Source organism: Myiozetetes cayanensis, unplaced genomic scaffold (assembly GCF_022539395.1).
Source record: "Myiozetetes cayanensis isolate MyiCay16 unplaced genomic scaffold, myiCay2020 scf6-25, whole genome shotgun sequence".
NCBI lineage: Eukaryota > Metazoa > Chordata > Aves > Passeriformes > Tyrannidae > Myiozetetes > Myiozetetes cayanensis.
Window position 1 is genome coordinate 38,095,368 of NW_026087853.1, and position 23,709 is coordinate 38,119,076.

Sequence of the window (23,709 nt, forward strand, 5' to 3'; positions counted from 1 at the left end):
GCTACTGCACCTCTGCTCTTTGACTAGGAACTTCAACTTCCATCTACCACCTGATGCCACAGGAGCTACACGGCAGCACCTTTGGAGCTTACCATAAGGAAGGTGGGTGGCTCTGAGGAAAGTGACAGATTCCTTCAAGAACACCTAAGATTGCACTGTTAATCTATTACTTCACCTGCTGAAAAAGGCCACACACCAGAACAAAAGATTAATGAGCATTATGAAGAGGTCCTCATCATACAGCACCCAGGGAATGATTAATGTGTTATTTCAACAAGCAAGAGGAAGCACATATCCATGATAGGCATTAAAAGGGTCAAGACCAGTTGTAGCAGCATTGATTCATCTGGCAATAACTCCAGCATGAAAAGAACAATTTCATTTTGCAGGGGACAAAGCTTGAGGGGCAGGGAGGGAAGAAGAAATTTAAATCAGCTCAAGCTACCGCATTTGCTATTTTGCTCTAAAGTGGCTGTTTCATACCAGCACTCAGAACACGGCAGGCACCTCAGCCAAGCTGAAGACAGACATTGCATTCCTCCATCTAGACCCTTAACAACACGCCATCGTACCAGAAATTCAGCTGGAGAGTACGGGTTTCTAGTCATAACAGGCTTGAAAGCATGGCCTGAACACAGCCAACACACTGAACTCCCGCAGCCTGCAGATGAGCTTTACTCTTCTGAGGGCTCTTCTACCTACCTTCATCTGTATAATGTCTGCTTCAAATTCCCCTTGTTCTGGGAGTTCCCACCACCACAGATTGTGTGGACAGCAGAAATCTCTGCTTACCCACACACGCAGATCTGCGTCAGCTTCTGGGATAATTACATAGGACTCATGTTTCTCTATAGGGAATTGAAGAGGAGGTGTCTTTCCTGAGGGGGTAGTTAACATACCGTTAACTCCATAGGCTTCTAAGGCTATGAAAACAGAGGTCTCACCACAAATCAATCAATTCCTTTAAAATGCTCTTGTTCAGACTGGAGTAATGAAGAAAGCCAGATCAACAGATGACTGGCAGGGTAGTTCAGGTACTTAGTCCAGCCTTCCCACTTCAGAAAGATAGGGGAAAGATTTCATACTAATTCATCTCAAGCAGAAAAATGAGTCAGTTTCCTGGCAGATAATGAACCCTGTTTATTTACAGCTTTCAGTTCCAGCAGGTGCTTTCTCAAGAAGAGCAAGGGAGGGGGTCAGTTACATCATCACACAAACAGCCATTTGGTGCAATCAGTTAAATATGTACGTGGAAAATGTTTAAAATGCATGTTAGCTATTCAACAGACCAGAACAGCTTACTGGAGAAACCTAGAGTCATCACTATTTTAGTTACAGTTGTATTACTGAGACAGATCACAGGTTCCCCTCTCTCCTCTTACTCCAAGACCAGAGAGTAGATGCATGCTGCCCTACTGCAAATTCTCCAGTCCACATTCCGTAAGAAGGAGCAAAGAATTGGACGAGGGCAATTTGTCCCGGGGCACACCATGCTGTATGTATTTTTAACGAGCATAAAGAATGAGTGCACAAATGCAATACACATATAGTGACTGCACATCTAAAGATTAAGGGCTTGTATTAGCATAAAAAAGGCACACTATACTGCCAGCATCTCCAGCTCCTCCCCACACTGAAAAAAGCTAGAGAGAGCTTTTAGATCAGCAAGCAGACCTGAAATAGAAGGTGTAAGGGCCTGCCCACAACTTATTTCTTTGCAAAAAATAAAAACAAATCGAAATTTAGAGATTGTTTTAACGTGACTTATCTGAAGTCAGACAACAAGTTCTAGAAATCACAACTAGATAGTTTAAGCATGTCACAGACTACCATTAATCATAAGTTGAGCATCATCTCCATGACAGAATACTACAATTACATGAACTCAGCACACCTGGGTAAAAAACAGAAATAGGAGCAATTGTACCTGGTCAAGTGAGCTTGTCTGGACGTGCTGCCCACCCTGCAGCAGCTGGATCAGGTGGTTGTAGGGAAACTATGTGCAGACAGCAGAGAAGATAGACAGCTTAAAGGAGGGCTTTCAAGAGAGGGAAGCTATTCACACTTCTTCCCTGTCTGCAGGAAAGTTGAGAATGGATATGTTTTATGGTATCCTCAAATAGCTATCTCTTTGTGTTTACTCAAGACCTTTATTCTATGGTCACCTCATACAGACCTTCCTCAAAACAAACAAGCAAAAACCCAACAAAAAAACACACAACACACATTAAAAAAAAAAAAATCAAAATCAAAACCAACCCACATGGCTCTAGATCTCATTACTCCTCAGTAGAAGCAAAAACGTAAGCCAGTTTGGGAGCAAGTACCTCTTCCATCCTCACTAAGAATCATCACTGGAATCCAATTTCAATAATTTCCCTTGCTGCCACGCTGCAGCAGGTGAAATTCAAGAACAGTCCCATAGACAGACACTTGTAGGGAAACAGGTCCCTGAGATTGCAGAGGAACAAACTTTACCTGCTTCTTTTATAGGTCAACTCCTCGTCAGTAGGCCTGGACCACGAAAAAAACAAAAAAAAAAAACTGCAGGAGGAGGGCAGTGGTTCAAAAAGGGAAACATCATAAAAAGTATTTAAGAAAGCAGAGCTATTTCTATACCTGCTTAGTTTGCAATCCAGCTGCCATGAGAGTAACATGGGGAAAAGAGCCTCTTTTGCTGTGCTACAATGATTGCTGGAAATTTGCATTCACGCCAAGAAAAAGAAAAGGTGGCTTAGGCCTCTCTGCAAGTTTGGCAAAGACTGTGTATACATGCCCAGCTTTCCAAAGCACTGGGGGAAACTCGGCAGCAGGGAGTGAGACTTCTGTTAGCCACTACAAGAGGGAAGCACAAGGCATCACTTTTTCCCCCCTCATCAACTCTCAGCGAATAAGTAAAAGGGCTCCAGCAACCTCACATTATTCTTAAATCAGGAAACCAGCAAAGGCAGGGGGAGGAATATTTGTGCAAGAAAACAGGCACTTCTTTCACTTGTTCTTCTACGTAACTAGGAGCATATTCAAGGGCTCAAACTTCTGTGACGTCAGTAAAACAAATTCTTTCCTGCCCACACAGAGACAGCAGGCTCAGCCTGGAAAAAAAAAAGTAAAAAAAAAAAAAAAAAAGTAAAAAAAGAAAAAAAAAGTAAAAAAAAATCACAAAGTTGGAAGAGTGGTAGCAATAACCTCACAGCTCACACAGGCATTAACTGATCATTTAGATATCATGGCTATGGTTAGTCTCCTGACAAAATCACTTTGCATTTTCCATTTTTAGAAAACAAACAAACAATACTTGCCCAGTGTGTCCACAGCCTGCACATCTCACCCATAAACACAGCTAATTATCATGCCTAAATGCTCGTGTCACCTTCAGACTATGACTTCACTTTATGTGCACAACTGACAAATTGAGTCTTTGTTCACTCCTATGTGTCCAGGCTATAATTTACAGAAATCATTCCCGTACCCCACATTTTTGACCATATTCCCTCAAGAACCTCTTCCCAAACGGAAGCACCTCTTCCCAAACCTCGTCTCTGCTTGCAAACCCGTTCATAACTTCTGTTTGCCCCACCGTTCTTTACTAGTTGCTAAGATATTACTTCTATCACCATAATTCTCAAGAATTGTAACAAGCATCTTTGGAATTGTTTCTTAACCTGCCTGAAAACAGCACAGCATAAACTTTTTCAAGGCTATCACATTACACATGGAGGCTACAAGGTTTGTAAGAAAATCCTTCTTTCCACAGCACAAGTAAGGTCTACACACAATAACGTTAAACAAAACACTGAGCTCAAACTACAAATTCAGGACACAACGTTAGCAAGATTTCCACAGGGAATGGGCCTGAACCTAAGGAGTGAGGGAAAGGATGTTGGGTAGGTCTATTTAGATTAGGCAGAGTCCACATTGTCACTGATGAGCAGCCACCACTGGATATTGCTGCCTCTCTTCTCCACAGCTCAGGTATGCCTTTTTCCTGCTCAAGTATCCCTTTCTCAGTGAACTCAACACCACTGCCACAATACATATTAAATACAACTTTAATAAGCAAGCTCCAACTGCTGTAAGCAATTAGGAAACAAACAGTAACAACATGAATTTTATGAAATAAGGAACAGAACAAAAGACAGAATACACTAGCTATGTGTTCTGTCTCTACCACAAACCACATTTTGTAGCTTCAGATAAGGTAAATCCCTCCTGTTTTACTTTCCTCTCCCCAAAAAGTAAAGTGAATACCTTCCTCTTGTATTTTGATGGTAAATTTCGGTCACAGAACTCTCTTCCTAGGCAGTTCTGTACCGGTTGCAGGGGGCAAGAGAGTGTTCTGGTTGTTTTACTTCTAAAGCAAGGATATGAGTGACACACACCCTTTCATTCACCGCCTCGCACAGCGAGAAAGCTGCCGGAAGTCAAAACGTGCAGAGACCTGATCAGCTTGGTCATTTATATCACAAACCAGAGCTGTACATCAGAAGTTCAGGCTCCAGCATGAACTCGGGAAGAAGCTGCAAAAGTGACTGTACTCTTCCTGTCATATACAGGACTCACCTCTGCTGGGCAGGAATGGGGGTGTTTGTACCCTGCCAATCTGCTTTAACGACAGACTGATTCCCAATTGGATCACTAGTCAGTACTGTGTCTGCAATTTAGAACGAGAAGAGGCATCCCCTCAAGGCTATGAGAAAGCCATACCTATTTGCATTAGGCAAAAAACCCCCATATCTTTAAACAAACCACCACCTCCAAACATATTCATTGTCTTCTTATGGAAAAGCCCCAAAATTTTTGGTAATTGCTGAAGACATTCTGGAAGAATAAACACAGCACCACGGAAAAGGTGACTCCCAGACTTCAGCCAACATCTGCCAAGCATTCCTTCAGAAAACAAGGTCCATATTATGGAAGTCGTCTGAGGATGAGTAACCATTTAAATGAAAACAAAACCTTTGAGAAGGCAGGTTTGCTCCACGGCAATAAGCAAGTAGTCCAGACAAATTCTACGAAGTTGCCAAGGTCTTTCACAGCTCTAACGCGTGATCAGTTGCATATCAGAAAGACAAAATACCTGTCTCAACTCAAATCCACATCTCTCTAACTCTTACAAAAGCCAAAAGGATTAAACTCATCCCTTGCCTGAATTCTGTATCAGAGCCATTTCCCCTCTGGATCCCCACATTCACACCTTTTCTTTAAACACTGAAGAACTTGCAAATGTATGGTAACAAAGGATATAAAGTGCAGTTTAGGAGTGGGGAGGGTCCTCAATCTACCTTGTTTCCTTTATACGAGAACTCAGAAACTTTCTGGTTCTGAAAGGAGACAGAAAGGAGCAGAAGCAACATTACCCCCTTGTGGCAGCAAAGCAATATGAAAGTAAGTTCTGAGAAAATCCAAGGGGAACAGACCAGGTGCTTCTTTTCATACACGCTCTAAGTATGGAGAGCTATATGCTGTCAGAAAGGTCATCAAGACCGAAGAGAGATGTGGTGTGAGCTGGAGTCACTGTACTACCCGGGCAGGTGAGAATGGTACCACCACTCTCACCCTGCTGCACCCGGTGTTATGTCAGGCTTCTACTTGCCTGACAAGAGCAGGGCACCAAGGTCCACAGGCTAACAGGTGAAATCACAGTTAGAGCATTTAAAACTTCCTAAATGAAACACAGCCAAACTTGCTTGTGACATACAGCACTGACACCTGGATCACATTTACAATCCTATATGTAGCTTTCTCATTCAGGTTGAGTGCACACAATCTTCACTCAGGAGAAAAGACTGGGTTCACACCTCATAGCAAGAACGTAAGCAGGAGGAATCAGAGTCCTCAGACAAGAGCTGACAAAATTTGATCCTGGACCCTGTTAAATGGTTCCAGAGAATCTGGTCTTCACTTGTCACTTGTGCACAGTGTGTCTAACATACTAGAACACATCAAAAAGCAATGCCTTTGGTAAGCCGTGCAACTTCAGCAGGTCAATTATTTGCACAGCACTGTGAACTCTGCCTTTTATACACTCACAAATAAAATAAAGGAGTTTATACAGGTGTCCCCAGACAAAAACTCCCCCACCTCACAGACACTCACTCCTTTCTACTTGTATGCAAGGCAAAACCATCACTCAGGACAGTTCAAAAGACTTCTCAGATGTTCAGATAATTTCAATAGTGTGTCTTGTCTGTCAAACTACATAGGTGAGGCCAGGTGAAAACATTATGCATTCCTAAGATGCAGGCACAGAAGTTACTAGCACCACGGTCTACAGAATTTGACCTCTGGAATGAGTGCAGTGGAGTGTTTAGAGAAGTTTAACATAATTGCCAGACAAAGATTCTTGATGGAAGAATCAGGATAATAAGTGTTTCCTTCTGAAACGTGGGTTTCATGCAAACCTGCCTGGCAACAGGACAGGACACACCTTTCATTTGTAGTAATGCATTCAAATCTCTAGACAAAATAAAAAGGTAAACAATATCAAAATTGTCCACTTCATACAGTATAAGCAGTTAAATCTTACATCTATGGAGGACAATTTTCCTCATCCTTTTCCCCATTTATAGGTATTGTTTCACAGAATAAGGTTTGAGATGCATCAACGGGATGGTCAACATGGTCACCACTTGCTCCCTGCATCCATTCCAGAAATACTGTGGCCTGGGGCATCATGCCAGGACTCAGAAACAACAACAGATTTAAACGCAAATTATTTTCCTTTTTTTTCTGAAAAAAACACACTAGTTCTGTAGATGTCACTTGTGTGATCTTAAAATAACTGAAGAGAAAAAATCTGGATCAATTTTATTAGTCAGCATTGCAGTGTACCTATCATTAACTGATGAACTAGGATTCTATATATCATTAGCTTCTCTCAAAAAAGCAGCTGACAGAATCCTCTTTCATTCCCTGACCAACTTTTCATTATCAACCTCAACTGGCCCACAAACCAACATCTAAAGTACATAAAATAATCTCTTCCCTCACTGAGATTACAGTATTAACACAATGCTTCCTCAACACATATTTTAATTAACAGAAAGTTACAGAAAAATTAAGCCAGCTATCATCTGTTGCTCACTTATCTTCCCTTCATCTACATCTTTCCAACAGTTTCTATCACCAATTTTACGCAGTACATTTCACATGACAACTTCAGGGATTTCTGAGGTTCTTTTCACTTTGATGTTAGAAGTGAGGCAGAGACAACCACAGGGGAAAACCCCCTATATTTGAATTAATGAGATCAGGCTGTAGAACCTCAGAAAACCTAAAGCTCAGTCTCACCAATTTCTGCTTAATGTAGATTGTAAACCTTCCCCAAGCTCATACTTCACTGGCCTAACTTGAAGGACACAGCTCAACGCCCACACTGCTTTCAGGCCAAGCTGAATGTGATAGGACTCTCTGTACTGCTGAGGCCCCCAGTGAGATGCTCCTCCTGACAGAGGTGCCAGACCTGTTAGTCATGGATAGTGTCACTACATGATTATCACCTTTGTGATTAGCCCAAAATAATTAGTCCAGTACCATGAGAAAGAGCAGAATTCTCTCCCAACCCAGCTGACATAGCAACATCAAGAGAATGCAAAGAACAGCCTTCATTAAACTACCCCATTAAATTAATTGACCCTCAATAGCAATGTCTTCCCAGCAAGCTAGCTCTCAGTCAGGAAGGCCAGGTCAGGGAATGAATCTTGCCTGTGGATGGAGAATGAGAACATACAGAATTTCCAGATAGAATTTTTATTTAAAGTTTTACAGCTGACCTTTGAATACAGAGCTCAATTGCCCAATGAGGACATCTAATGGAGAGATAAAGAAGAACAGAATTATAAGACAGGTTACAAGCAAAACCTGGATTCCAATGCTAAGAATTAACCTGAGGTCAACAGGCACAAAATTACATTGATTGAAAGTGTGTATTCAGTTATCACTTATCACTCGTCCCCTCTTCTATTTCCCCAGCACTTTCAGCATTACACAGCTTACATCTAATGACCCTTAGCCACCATCTTTGCATGCTTCTCCAGCTGCAAAGGTTAATAGGCATTCTGGACTCTGCTCTGCAGGAATGGTTCCAGCACTTCCCACTGTGAAAGCACACCCTAGGTCTGGGAGACATGAAGGCTTGGTGTGAGGATGTTCATTCTGTGCAAAAGTTAGGTAAGTGGGTGTTTGCTGACTTGTTACTGTTCTATAAGGAAAACTATAAACAGCTAATTTGAGAATGGCAGAAAATTATATCAGCAGCACATTCAAGGCTCCTTTTAAGGGAAAAGATTTCATAAAGCCCCCAAGCCCACATGATGTGTTTAACAAGAAAGGAAGTTTTACTTCAAGGAAATTACCATGAGCATTTAATAACAGACTGCCTACTGCTTCCAGCTTTCTTCCCTCAGTACTCTATACTTAACCTACTTCAGTCAGAAGGGAAGCAGGCCCTGCCATGCCTGCTCTTGAGAAAGGTCTGATAACAGAGGCAGGAGACTGGGAAAACAAAAAAAAAAGAGTCCCTGTGAGCTTCTCAGCAACCTCTTCCAGAGAGATTTCGCCACAGGTTTCATCTTACAGGAATTCCTCTGCAATTAAGCTCTTGCATCAAACTATGCACTCCAAATTAAAGGCTCAGCCAAAAAAGCACTGTTTGCTCAGGTGACCAGGTAGGCAAGTAACCCTGCACAGATGCTACAGCCACTGCAGCAGGCAGCAGCAACTACCATGGATGACAAGCAAAGTGATACATAGATTTAGTCACAGGACTCTAATTGTTAGACAGTAACCCACTGAGCTCCTGCAGGCTGGGGTGGACTGAATTATATGCCTCAGGGTATTTTTAAATTATACAGTTATCTCAGAAAAAAATCACATCTACAGATCCTACTACATCTCACTCTACAAATATGTGCCAACTGCCTGATCAATAAAAAGGTTATTTGCCCCTGTTATTTCTGACACTACAGTGACTCAACCTAGAAAACAAGAGACAAGGTGGAGATGATATGAGTAAGTACCACTATTTGGAAAGAAAGATAATACAAGACTTACTCAAGCGCCATTTTAAAGCTAACTTTTGTCAGCTCCTTCTCACCTCTCTGCCCTTTAATAGGGGCCAAGAGGATATCTGACTTCAATTAATGGTAGGTAAGTTCAGGCCCAAGAAATAAGTAGTTACCATGTAATCAGCTTGAGACTCTCATTATGATAGGCTATAAAAAAAACTGGGACAAGGATTTAGAAGCATATGAATAATTTTATGACCACTACTGCTTATTTGCTATGCAACTACAGCAACAAGAAAGGCAGCCAGTGTTCCAGCCAGAGTATAATCAGCTTATCTGCAGGAAGAAGGAAAGAATTCCCTTTGCTCAAGCACTCTTGTACAAAAAGTCACTTTAGTCAGTTACATCTGCATCCAACCTGAAAATTTTGCTTTCCTACAGCTCAAAGGATCTATTTCCAAGAAACAGCAAGACTGGACCTTTCCTCTGGCGAGAGCACAAATCACTTGACAGAGAAGATGTGAAACTGAAACCCAGTAAACCCTATCCAAAGTACCACTGTAGCCAAATCATCCATACAAGCCAGTGAAGACACTTCACACAAAGTGTACAGGTTCCTTCCTGATGCAAGTTCAATTTAGCTTGTCCTGTTTCTTGTAACGTATCTGAAGTAGAAGAGAAATATCCCTCCAAAAAAAAATCACCTTCTTAAAAGAAGAATACAGTAAAGCCTAAAATTTCCAGTGATCAGCACATCCCCAACAAGCTCAGGTCAACAGAAGCCACTTTCAAAACTTACCTCTTTTATCAAGGGCAAACAATCTGAAGAGCTTTGACCAAACTCTTACATTTGGGTATATGGCCAAATCACTGACACAGAGCTTTGACTTCTTTTGCCCTATTGGCAACATCAAGAAGTTTATTCTTAACCCTTTCAACTTAACAACTACAACCTCAACAAGACGAAGTGCTCAAGAAAGCAATTCTCACTTCTCATGTCCAATTTTCCATGCCAACCATGGGCAGATTCTCCATGTGTCATATGGGGTACAAAGGACAGCATAAACCATCCTGCATTTCCATCCTTCTGCAGTGTCTGGGAAACACCAGGAGCACAGCTCACCCAGAGCTCTGCTGTGAGAGCCTGCCCTTTTGCCTCTCCGTACTATCATTTAGAGGTCCATTCTCTGTCCTAATCTTCAGAACCCACCTGCAGCACGACAACAGCAGCTATAAAAGACATAAACAACCATGTCTCTATTTTCCCCTACATGAATAGCACACAACCAGACGAGAAAAGATTTTTAACTCTGAAAATACTGAAAAACCTCAGACTAGATGTAAAAGGTTTAAGAAAAAATAGAGGAGGAAGGGCAAGCATGTATCTTACCTCCTGAGTGAATCCTCCTCTGAGCTTTCCTCAGGCATTTCCTGGTTTAAGGCCTCCTGTGATACATTCCCAGGTCTGCTTGAAGCCGACTGGCTGTAAACTCTTTCCCAGTGCCCCGTCTCCTGGTTAAAGACCAATCCCACGGTCCTCTCCTCCTGCGGGGTGGAAGAGCTGCCCAGCTGCAGTCTGCTAGAGGCAGGAGCTCTGCCCTCGGTTCTCTCTGCAGGCTGCACCTGGCTGGTGTTTGGAGGCACACCCTCAAATGTGCTTTGGACCTGCCCTGGTGGGTAGCTAGGCGTGCTTCTTTCCCAGCGCAGCGTGTCATTGTTAAAGGTCAGCAGGTTATGACAAGCACGACAGCGGTTCAGGTGACCCCGGGACAAATTGGAATTGTTTTCACTGCTGTGTGGAGTCTGCTGATGGGAGGGACCCGGTCGATCAGGCTCAATGTTGTTGTTGAGCATTTCTTGAGCCTGTTGCGACTGGCTGGGCTCCCCACCAATCCCCTGATCTAACTCCTGAAGCCGGTCATATTCCAGGAAGAATCGCCTCAAATCACACTGGAGCTCATTACGGATGCTGGCCGGATTGCTCGGGCCAGCGCTACTACCACTGTTCACCTCAGCCCCTGGGGTCAGAAAGCCCCTCCCTTCTGTTGCAGAGGTATAGACTGATGCCTGGGAACCTCCCTCCTGCTGTCTGAGCACGGACAGCAAGCTCACAGAGGAGGCACTGGTCCTAGGGGGAGGCATGGCTTCCAGCTCAGACCGAGAGCTCATGTTCAGCACTGTCCTGGACCAGTCAGACCCACCTAAGCCTGAAGCCATCTCTCTCGCAGACTGTTGGTACCGGGACTGGTGGCCTGCCAAGGGCCCGCTGAGGGACCGCCGCGTGGGGCCCAGGCTAAGGTTGCGCAGGGTGTTGCCAGCAGTGCTGCTCTGAACTGTGCTGAAAGCAGAGGGCCTGTTAAGTATCCCCTGCTCGTCCTGCGCTACAGATGCCTGCTCTGGGGGTTGATAAGGCTCTGTCTGCACAGAGGAGAAGGAAGTGCCAGTGGCCCCAGAAGACGTGGAGGGTGCATTTTCCTGGTGTGGGAAGAGAGAAGAAGGAAGTCTTGCACTAGAGCATCGGCTGCAAAGGCACAACATCCCCAGGTGCTGGCAGCACTCTGCTGTGGGATAGCTGACTCGCTCCCGGAGCCTGTTATAGACAGATGCCCTTGTGTTCTCACTGGCTGGAGGCGGAGGTGGTGGTGGTGGAGGCGGTGGAGGGGATGGGGTAGCAGAGTCTTGGACACTGTTTTGCTCTCCCACCTGTATGCCAGAGGAGCGGGAGGACAACATATGCAGGAAGTTGTGGAGGAGGGGCGTGCGCCTCACAGGCTGAGACGGAAGGATAGCGCGCTGACGATAATGAGGCATCTCTGTGCTGTCCACGGAGATTTCCACTTCCTCATCGCTCTGCACGAGGAAACAATCAAAGTTCAGTCATCTCAAGGCAAAATCCTATACCTCAAAATAAACAGCCAAAATCAGCTACCACCCTAGACAGATGGAAGGATGTGATAAGCCCTTGACTTGCAGGAAACCAATTGAGATGACTTCCAAGCTCATTTTATGGATACAGATAACCTCTTCCCAGTGAGCTTTGACAACACACTGTTCATACAAACAGAAGAATCAGCATCTCAGGGGAGGATTATTAATACCTTAAATAACTTCAAATCCAGAAGAATGTCACAACAAAACTGTAAGAGCAGGACCATTGGGACATCTGTCTCACCACTAATCAGACAGTGAGGGCAAAACAAACACATTCTGAAAAGCACTTTATTAGCCCTGCACATAGCACAAGAACATTCATGTGACCAATTAAGATGAGACAGAATTCAGCTTAGGAGGACTTCAGGTTTTCAGAAAAGCACCAGGCTGCTTAGAAACAGACTAAGGTTAATCTTGTAATTAGCATCTTGTAATTAGCCAGTCAATACGGGTACTGACATTCCCCTTACCTGCTGGTTAGAAGGGTTAACAATTGCTGTGAGCAAGTAGTGTCCCAAGGGATCAAACCGTACCAGCCTAAAACAAAAGCAGTGCCAGAGTATCAATCATCAGTTCACATTCCACATTGACACAGGAAGTTGGACACAGCAAGGAAGAAAACCCCACAGGAAATATTTGCAGTGAGAACATTACTACATTATTATCATCTTATTATTAAGGATGCCAAAAAGTTTATGCACTAAGAAGAACAAAACGTACTGATCTAGCTGAAGATTGCAGCTATTTTATAGTCCACAGCAACACTATAGAGAGGTTAAAAGGTGGAAGTAAGTACTGCTGTATCAATTGAAATAACCAGAAAATTTAAAGGAATATGCATGTTTATATTACAAAATGGAATTTGGTACAAAGGGAGAGATTAACTTGCCTTGAATGTCACATCACTGTCTTATTTTAAATGGCTCAAAAGAAGGCATCAAGTTTCCAGCAATGCAGTTTCCTCTACAAGTGCACCAAAGTAATAGCTCAGCACTCTCTTCCAGCACCTTCTGGTTTCTCTCATCCTTACGGCTGACAAGTTTAATTACTAAGCTTACAAATCAACATGAAGTAGATTCTGGGCATTTACTGGACACATGTCCTATTACAAATAGGAACAACCAAGCTGATCTATTACTTCCAATTGCATTTCTTCCTGCTCACAGAACTGGTTTTCTATCAGCTGGGTCAAGGAGCTGCAAGCAACACTTCCCTCCACTGCCTTGGTGCAGAGGGTGTAGCATCCCAGAGAAATGCCCCACATCCCCCAGATGTGACCATCTTTCACACACAAGTGTTCTCTTCACCCAGAAACAGGAACTCACCTGACCCGCTCCATTTCACTGGCTGTTTTCACCACTGCAAAAGGCTCCCGACGACTCCAGTCCCAGAAATGTATCTCATTGGCAGTAGCAATCAGCAAGAGCTGAGCCGTAGGATGAAAAGCAAGTGATGCAATGGCATTGTTGCTGTCTGTGAACCAGCTCTCACTTCCACCCTAGAGTGAGGAGTCAAGAACCACCAGCAATTTATTACAAAGTTTGTGATCATTAAATTTCCATGTATGTGCCAGATCTATAAGACTGCCTAGAGCACTGGAAATGACATGCCTTCTTAGCAACAACAACAGTTGTTCCCATACAAGGTCACGTGCCATGTCTAGAATGTAATGCTACTTGCAACAATGACAACAGATGTATTTTTGGAGGTAAGTGCACCTCAAACAGCCTGTAAAAATGCTTCATTTTAGAGCAACCAGACAAAAGTACTCGTGTTTTGTCTCTGTGCCAGTCACCAGACTAGGTAGAACTGGCAGAGCAGCAGCTTCTCTACTGAACAGTTCAGATACGCTCAGTGGAATGACAAATGGCATGTCTTTCACGTAAGCTAAGCAGGCACCTTGCACAAACTTCGCCAGCATTACCTGTATCACTCTAATAAGCTAAACAGGCACAGTTTACTTCATTGAGTTTTATCCTCCACCAACTCCTGCAGAAGCATGACCTAACTGGCAGGACTGAACGAAGAATCTGTCACCTCCTCTCTAGACAGGAGAGGATGGCTATGCTTTGTTCTATGCTTTTAGAGACAGGTCCCAGTAAAGCTTCTGGGAGCTCTCTTACCGGGTAACATTTGGAAAACAAACTCAGATAAAAAAAGTCACCACCCGCCAAATATCAAAGGAATGTATGTTTCAGGAAAGACTTACATGTAAATCCCAAATTCTAACCTCCCCATCTAGGCATCCTGAAGCAATGAGGCCTGGGATGGTGGGATGGAAGGTGACACACCAGGGAGTGCGGCGATGTCCAACCAAGGAATGAACACACTTGCCCGTTTTCACCTCTGTGATGTAGATGTTGTGGTTCACATGTGTGGAAGCCATTAGGGTCCTAGGAATGCAGAAGGTAGGACAAACATTAGCACAGGGAAAGTACATCAGAATCAGACCACAGTTGGGGTCTGTTCACACCTAACCCAGCAGCTCTCCCTCACAGAGCTCAAAGGCTAAGAGGCTACTGTTTCACCAGTGGCCAGAAAACTTCCTGTAGCCAGATTTCAGGGTCCATGCAAATATGACCTCATCTGAATCTGCAAGCACAAACTTGACCCAGAACGTCAGAGTGAACGTGCAGCTCAGAAGGAACTCCTGAGTGACAATATGGGGCAAATAAATATTCCCAATTCTCCATATCACCTCAACCACTGTCAAATCAAGTGACGGTATGAGGGATCCCACCTCCATTTCTGCTTTCAATAAACACATCATTCTGCTCTGTTCTTTATTCCCAGATATCCCAGTGAGTGTGCCACATAACTTGGGCGTGTTGTATTAAAACATTTTTTACTCCCTCTAGTTTCTTATGAAATCCCATGGTGGCTGCACAGATCTTTTTTCCTTAGAACTTCATATCACCTGGGTACCTCAGAAATTAAACATCAACTGTGCTCGAAGCTGTGAAATTAGGAAGGTGTGCACATTCCATCCATGCATGTCAGGAACCAGAAATTTCACTCGGCTGTTCGGGACTGGACAACTCAGTGGGCACAAGCCTCCATCACTTTTGTAAGTGTAGGGAGACTCTGAAACAGGGAACGAACTAGGAGTTAATTACCTGTCTGGACTAAACGCCAGCAAGAAGGTGGAGCGTGGACTGTCTGGTAACTCAACTTTCTGAAAAAGCCAACAAAGCAGGAAGTGTTGCAAGAGTCATATGATCATACTTTACTGTAAGCCACAAAGACAACAGGGGGAACCCGCTGCTGGAACATATCTAGTATCACATCACTGCAGGAACTGAACAGAGCCAGAGAGCATATCAAGTGTAACACATCAAATGTACAATCACAAGACCATTTATTTCAAATCCCTGCCTCCCTTCCCCTACGCCAAGATCAAGCCATGCAGCCTCTATCCCACAACCTTACCTTGCCCTCCCATTTCATCCATCGAGTTTTATCCTCCACCAACTCCTGCAGAAGCCGCTGAGCACCCAAGGCTTGGGTACCCCGTTCCCTACCCCACAGGATGCGGACGGCATTCTTCTCTGGGACAACCTTCATGGCTCTCAGCTGCCAACACTATACCAGCTACTCAGAGGAGATACCAGCAGGTTCCAGATGACAACTACCACCGAGCTACAAACAGGCTATCCACATTTCAGTTGTTTATCTTCATGGAAACCTAGAAAGATAAGACACAGATAAGGAAGGCAGCTTTTACCTTGATCACCTAGATGAAGTAAGAGCTTTAAATCTCAAAGTAGTAGATTTAAGAAGAAAAAAAATCTACCCTCTCCAACAGCCTTTGCTACCTGCTTCCACAATATAGGCCCAGCTTTGACATCTCTGCAGTGAAAGATTACTTGGAAAGTATCCATCTCTTTCCTTGTACACATGCCCTAGGCACAACACACCTAAAGGGAATTAAAACTTGGCTTTGAAACTTTTTCCCTTCTCTTCATCTCTTGCTGTATACAATAAAGAAGAAAAGATTACACTTTGAAGATTTAAGTACTATCTGGGAGGTGTGACTGATAGCTAGAGGAACAGTACTACAAAATTGACAATATGACAGAGGAGTCTCCAGGGAATAATTCGAATTTCAATAACAGTAATTATTATCACTACAAAGGTCAGATGACTGATAGATCTCAAGTCCAAATTACTTCCAGCTCTATCACAACAGCTTACAACGTATAAAAATAATCATATATTGGACCAAACCTTACACTGCAGCGGCATCTTGGCCAACTCTTTTAAGATTATTCATTCCACCTGTCCACACATCATCTTTTGATCTACATTGCTCTTGGAACAACAGTTCACCCCAGTTATGCACAGCGGCAAAGACTAATGCTTTTGATACACTTTGAGCTGCAAAGGAAAGCATTAATACACATTGTCTAGAGAAAGAAAGTGAATTATTTGAAAGAACTAAATACAGTGACTCTAACAGCAACCAAGTTACACAGCTTTTGAGTGGTGGTGTAGATTGGAGTTTGCCACAAAAGCTCTCCAGGAAAGTTTCTTTGAATAGGTAAACTAAGAAACTTTGCTGAGATGCTATTACCTTTAGAACCCAGCAGAGCGCGCATACTACTCTGCCATCTCTTTAGAACATAAAGATCTGAAGATAAATCCTCTTCAGTTCATGTTACACTGAACAAAACAGCCAACATTCAACAGAGAAGAAAAAGGAAGTAGTAACTTTAAAAAGCAAAAAACACATACAGGGGAAAAAAGGTTAACGAACACAGGAGATGAATTGTTAAATGACAGAATGGTCATTAGCAAACCTTTCTTTCTTCCCACTCACCCAAAAAAAAAAACCAAACCCTGAACAGATTAAGACAGCTGCAGCTTACAGGGAGGAGCTGCCTGAAGACATAACCCAGGAAAATGAGTTCAATAAAGCAGACCAGTTTTCGTTTGCAAAAGTACAGTAAAGAGTACCGGAGAAATGAACAAGTAAAGGCATCCATTTTCCTAGAAAAGAAATTCTCCACAATGAAATTCAAGCTATCTGAAAATTCCCTGATGCTTAATGTAAACAGCATGGGGATCATGTATTTTAGAGAAGCTGAACTCCACAGTGTAAAATAAGCCTTCTTTTGAGAATCTGTGAAAGTCAGCAAAAACGTTAGGTAGGAATTATTCTACAAAATAAAAAAGTCTTACTGGAAAGCAACACAAAAACTCAAGATGTCATGCTGCAAGCAAATTCCTAAAATCAACTGTACAGATTAATAAAGCCCAGACCCAAAAAAGCTAGAACAAGGATAGCTGGAATAGATACATCCAAAAGCACAATATAATACAGGAATTCCTAAACCAAAAATCTTTTTTCACCAAATGCTAATAAATCCTGGTCGAGATTCTGCAAACAGGCCCAGTCACCCGTGTTCAGAAATGACTGGATTCAGATGGTAAGCAGCATGGAAGAGAAGGACAGCTCAGAACAATACAGGCAACAAAAAGCCTATTTTACAGAGGGAAACTGTAAGTCTAGTTTTGTCTAGTAAAATTAAGAAAACAGTAGCTGAATATTCTATATGTGTGTATTTAAGGAGTAAGGGCTACAACAACCTGAGAATTAACACAGAAACAGGACACCAATGGAAGATCAAACCTGCAGCTGGAATAAGATGGAAGTTTGAAGAGATGTAAAACATTAAGCTTTGGAACAGCCTTTCGGTTGCTGTAAAGGCCAAAAAAACTACATAACTTAAGAGACCCTGATAATCTACAAGTAGGATAACCCAATTACTCCCGAGAAAGAACAAGCTCTGACAACCTAGCAACATTTTGGCCCTTTCAGAAGAACTAATGTTCCCTCAAGTACAGTAGCAACAAGGAAATCAAGACGTTTAACAAACAACTTTATTTATGCCATGGGCAAGTTTACACATTGTAAAATAAAGGGACAGATAACACCTACAACTGCAGTCAGTGAACCTCTAGTTTCACCTTACTGAAAGACCAAGTTACCTCCACTATATAAAATGAAGTACATACCCTAAGACAGTTTAGCTAAATCTCTGTGTATGTGTCCTAATTTATTCAACTGATTTGGCTATAACAAACACTTAACATGTGAGCTTCCTGAGTGTCTGACCTTAATGTTTTTTCCTCAGGGACTGTCCCTCATCTTTTCAGCTTCTTCTGACTCACGTCTTTATCCCATTTGAAAAATAAGCAAAAGAAAACTCAGACTTCAAATGCCTTCCCAGTACCCTGCTAACCTGTTCAACATTTTTAAAAGCTGGGATCTCTTCAGAAAATACTGAATGTATCCTTGAATGATGCTGGGACTTTAGTGTTACCCTAGACCCCTTTGGGGACCAAGCTTTATCCTGTCTGAATTAGCTTGAATCAATTCCAAACATTTTCCTCAAATATAAGTCAAACAATGACAGCATGTTATTAAAGACCATTAGCAGATAAACTACTGAAGTACAAACCATATTTATAGCTACTCATTAGCCATCTGACTAACAAAGTTTAAATTAAATGCAGTGGGTTTGAAAATACTTCTTGGGCCTCAGCATAAAGAAAACTTGCAGCTCACTGGATCAAACCTGTTTGGGCAAGTGGTGGACTAATTCAGCAACAGCTTCTATTACAAATACCCACGCTATCACAACTGATAAACAGCTGACTACCTAAACAGGGATTGGTATTGTTCTGTATTCTTCTTGTTGTTTTTTCAGGGGGGTTGGTTTTTGGTTTTGTAGGGTTTTTTTGTCTTTTGTGTTTTGTTTTGTTTCTTTGTCTTTTTTTTTTTTTCTTTTTTTTTTTTTTTTTTTTTTTTTTTGGAGAGAGGGGGGTGGCAGGAGCAGTTTTGGTTGGTTTAATCAGGATGACCAAAAGTGGAGTCCAACAACTGGAAGATTAGCTGATGCCCTGGATGTGGTCCAGGGCACCACAGAAATTCTGAAAGTGGAGACTCAAGAAATTTTTATATAATTGGCAGCTTTCTTTCCTTAACAGTTTTCTCCCTTCAGGGCATTTCAGGACAACATGCTGGGCTGTTTACAGTTTTGGAAAGAGCATTACAGAGCCCAACCCCAAGCCTTTTACTTGCTCTGTACCAGCTGTTCTCAAAGAAGCCTGAAGGATTCCCAGCATTAGAGTGATATAAGCTCACTTGTAATTGCCACTTTTACGACACTGAACCTCTAGAAAATCAAAGCAAAGAAGCAAACTGGTAAAACTTCATGGTGGTACAGGACCCCTGAAAACACTGACAAAAAGATAGGGAGACAAGATTGCCATAAAGAAAGGATGTCAAGATATTTAATGCATTATGAAATGGTTTACTGTTCCAGTTAGAAACTTCAGCATCTTACAGAGATTATGGTCCCATCTCTTAGCGTGGCCCTTCCCCATCTCTGGTGTTACTAATTTTGCGGCAAGTGTGGTACCCCCATGCTGAGAGCACAGTTGGGTTTGATACAAAGAATAATATCTATTTCATGTTATTCAATTCTCCATTGGGGAAGAAAGTTATTCTCTGTGCCCTTCAGCTTTCAAATCTATTACCACTCCAAAGGACATTGTGGTTGCATGCTGTGCCCAACACTAAAAGCCTTTCCTAATGTGTGTGTACAGAATCAGTGTAAACAGCTCTATCAGTGTTTTAAAAAAATTAAATAAAGCTGCAAACAGTAAAAGCTATTTATAAAGGAAGATCTATCCAGAAGATAGAAATGTCCAAATAATTTCCAGACAGTTCTGCTGCCCAAGGAGATCTCAAGTGACTGATGAAAAAAAGAGGCAACATTAAATGAAATATAAAAGTTGTCACTGACTTTGCAGTCTGGGATCCACAGAGAGAACACATGTATAAGCCTCCCTAGAAAAGGCAGAGGAAAGAAAGCATGTGCTGGTAGTTTCTGTCTCAAAGTCACTTTCTTGAGTTTTAAGACTTCCAGAACACACTGACTGTAAAATGGATATGATCTGTATATCTTATAGGGCAGTGCAAGCTGTATACTTTGTATTAAAAGAACACACGGGGGAAAAAACCCTCAACAAAACAGAAAAAACTGTTGTGAACAATGAGGCGTGTCACTGTCCTGCAAAACCACAAGCAAACTTGTTTCTAGAAAAAAAGAGGAAACAAGATTGATAGTACCATGAGCTATCCCTGCTCTGGCCAAGGGCCTTCCTATCTTGTAAGCCAGTTACTTCTGTTTTCAAAATGTCTGTTCTTAAGTGAAGTGCTCAGCACTAACTATGGAGTGTGCCACTGCAACTATTCCAAATTGTAAACTGCAGCATCTCAGGCTTAGAACACCCAGCAATATATTCAAGAGAACCGTTTACTGTATTTAATACATTTTAGTAATTTAATAAATATTAGCAGTAATTTAGCATTCCCACTATTGTACATGTGGGTGGGTTCTCCAAGAATGATTAGGAGATCACAAGACAGGCAATGAAAACAGTGTGTGCAGCACTAAGCCCAAATGCTTTATCTTCACAGTGATCCCAATGAAGGCTGCAGTCACAAGACATGCTATTTCCTCAAAAGAGTTTCTACAAGTCAGTCTCCCTTGTATTTTACAGTTTGATTTTGAGGCCAACTCTCTTATCAAGACCCCTTATGTTTCTCAGAAGCACAAAAGAGCAAAGAATAAATCATTGTGTACACTGAAAACAGTCAAAGCATCTTGCCAAGGACTACAGACAGTCCCTCCTTCTTTTACAGGCACTTCATTGATTAAGTAATAAAACCTGGTTTCGAGACCCACAGGCAGGAGATCTCCAAGAACAAACCAGATGCCTAAAACATAATTTGGAATATATATGAGCAATCACACAGCTCCAGAGACTTTCTAGTTCCCCTCCTTGTTCACAATCCATGTTTCCCTCCCTTCTGCAATACAGAGATTATGATGCCATTGGTTTCCTAAACTGCACAAAACAATACCATGTAAGAAACCCAGAAATGGTATCCTGGATAGAAGACAGGAATTATAGTTGTAGTTTTATTAAAACTACTGATTCAACTCATACTAAATGTCATGCCATTCCCACTAACCCTTTTCATGTCTCCAGTTGAAAGAATGAGCAAAATTTAAAAATTAGTTTATGTAAAACCAAAACAAAAAAGCTGATTTGCCCTCTCTGCACTGCATCAACTCAGCTAAACAAACAAGACAACTCAAGGAGTCCTAGTTTGGTAAGTAATTGAACTACGAAGCACTGGAATTTGAGCAATGTTATAACAACAACAAAATTAGTAAAAAATAGGTGACATGACTCATATCCAGAATAGTTGCACACGTCAAAACTTAAGACAAGTGTTGGAAGAACGGGACTATGTTCCTTATTAAGTGACAGGACCATATGAATTTCTGGCAATGTACCTGATCAGCAAAAAACTTAAGAAACACAAAACAACAACCAACCAAAACAAAACAAAACAAAACAAACCCACCAGAAAGCATTTTGCATGGAGCAAACTTCAAGATACCTTGCAGTAATATCTAAATAAACAGAAAAGTGAAAATAAAGCTATATTGCACTAGAATCTTTAAAAACCCACAAACAGTCCACAGAGGGATAACAAATCATTATCTTAAGCATGATAAACCAAAACAATGAAAAAAGCAAAACTAGAATCCATTCTTTTGTTCTGTTTCTACTTATGTGTCCTTGATTATGCTTAAAAAAAAAAACAACACAACAGCTTAATTAAAAAATTTAATTAGAGCAAGAGCCAGTTTTCAACTAAGTGCCCCTAAATATGGAGAATTTAAGAAAAACCCCACACTATTAAAAAGCCTTAGAAGAAGAGACAGCAAGTTTATGATGCAACTATGCAACAAAGTCCAAAACTAATACCATGAAGGCACTTCCATTATATGGCCCTGGTTTTACTCTTCAAAGTTTTTAAATATTCCCCAAAGTATAATTCTGTAAGCTGAAATTTTTCTTTGATTAAGGTCAGAGAGAGGTGGGAAAGTAATTCAAAAGCAAATGTTCTGCAGATGCACTAGACACACTGCTCTACATTGTATCCACTGCAGCAAGTGCTTCCACATAAATCAGGATTCCTAAAGAAAAATAACTTGTATTACTGCTTCATGATTGAAAAATTCAATGCCGTGTTTTAAACTGAAACTACAAGCAGCTCAGGAAATTCAATTACATTACAAAGATGTCAATAGTACACTGTCATTTCAAGATCCTGTGTGACTGCAACGAGGAGCTGACTGCCATTAGAATCTTAATTTGTCTTCCCAGTCTGGATTAAATGAGCTGAATATACTTTGGAGAACTTTTCAATCAAAATAAATACACTAAACTGCTAGCTATTTACAGCAAAATTATGAAGAAGTAGGAGAGAAACTTGCAGATATCAACTCTTAAAGGTCAGAAAATGAATGATAAAAATAAAAAGGGAAGTAATAAAAATCAACGTAAGTGATCAGCCACGGCTGGAGTCTGACAGTCTCATTCACCAATGAGAATATGGAGCACTTTCCTGACTATTATTACAATTTCCAAATAAAATTAATGAATTTTTGAGAAGACAGATATTACTTTCAATCCAGAAGATAGGAAGAGAATAAATATAATTTCACAGAACTGTAAGATAAATCAAACAACAGAACTGATATCCAGAAGATTAAGAGTTGGTTTCCACAATTCCATACTCAAACCATGGCATCTTTTGTTAAGTACTGTGCCCAGCAGGAAATGAGGGGCAGAGAGAAGAGAGAGATACAGTAACAGAGAGAGAGAGACAAACAGAGCGACACAGAATTCAGATTAACTCCCTAAAAGAATTATTCTCAATTAGATAGAAAGGTAAAGAAATTTTCAATTCAAAATCCCAGTGTTTACATTCAAAGTCATATCAAGGTTCCTCAACCTCAAGGGCCCCAACCAAGTCCCCCCAGGTGACATCACAAATTAGAGAAAATTTGGGAGTGCCCACACTACAAAGTAGCAGAAGTAGCATCAGGTACCACAAGGTAAAGACAAAGTGTTTTATGCATTCAAGGCTGCACTTAAGGCATATGCACCTTACCCAAGTAATAAACAACTGGAAGCAAGAACACATTTCAAAAAACACAGGCCATACAACTTCTTGCTGACGTGGAAGTAAGTTATCAAGACAAAAAGCAAAAACGATCCAGACAGAAGCTGAAGTCTTCACACAAAGATGTATCAGCACTAAAGAAGAGGTGAGAGACAAAGAAGATTTAGACTCTGAACAAAGAAACACAGCCAATTCTTGACACCCTTGCCCTTCTTGGCCTTGGACTGAGACTGTGGAGAAATAAAAAGGGAGGGGGAAAGTGTCCAAAACACGGGGCAGAGATTCCTGTCAGCAATTCTATGCTGCTCAAGGTGGAGAATTAGTACTTCATACCAGGAAGAAGGAAGCAGGAATCACTCTGCAAGGACAGCCCAAAATATCTCACTGAGAACACCTGCAGTTGTGCGAGCAACACGGATTAAGAGGACTTCTCCACGCTCAAGCCTGACACCTCAGCGTCCTGAGTGCCTTCAACAGTTTACCAGAACTGGAGACAACAGTTACCAGACAAGAATCCAGGGTTCTTAACAACTCATGTTAAGTCCTTAGAGGCAGGCATGTACATCTTCTCTTGCAGAGACGAGTGGGTCTACTCTCGTTTCAAGCAACCCAATCAATGGGTCTTTCATTAGGCGACTACTATACCATTTAATAACTTTCCATTCAAAGATTTCTAATATTAATCGTCTTCCACTGCATACCCCATTGTCGTTC

The 23,709-nt window shown here is 41.8% G+C and overlaps 1 protein-coding gene across 4 annotated transcripts in view; it reads right to left on the reverse strand.

Annotated features, from left to right (window-relative positions):
• Nucleotides 1–23,709, reverse strand: part of AMBRA1 (autophagy and beclin 1 regulator 1) — a 131,182-nt gene that overhangs the window by 105,188 nt on the left and 2,285 nt on the right. Inside the window, exons 1-7 of one of the 4 annotated variants that reach the window (XM_050336797.1) lie at nucleotides 15,366–23,077; nucleotides 15,053–15,111; nucleotides 14,146–14,329; nucleotides 13,262–13,434; nucleotides 12,407–12,473; nucleotides 11,709–11,855; nucleotides 10,396–10,550 (exon numbers count right to left, since the gene is read on the reverse strand). In XM_050336797.1, coding sequence (XP_050192754.1) covers nucleotides 10,396–10,550; nucleotides 11,709–11,855; nucleotides 12,407–12,473; nucleotides 13,262–13,434; nucleotides 14,146–14,329; nucleotides 15,053–15,111; nucleotides 15,366–15,500 — 920 coding nt within the window. In that variant the 5' untranslated portion in view covers nucleotides 15,501–23,077. Of the gene's footprint in view, nucleotides 1–10,395; nucleotides 11,856–12,406; nucleotides 12,474–13,261; nucleotides 13,435–14,145; nucleotides 14,330–15,052; nucleotides 15,112–15,365; nucleotides 23,083–23,709 lie in introns of those variants that run through there. The other 3 variants (XM_050336795.1, XM_050336794.1, XM_050336796.1) reach the window with 3 other exon arrangements.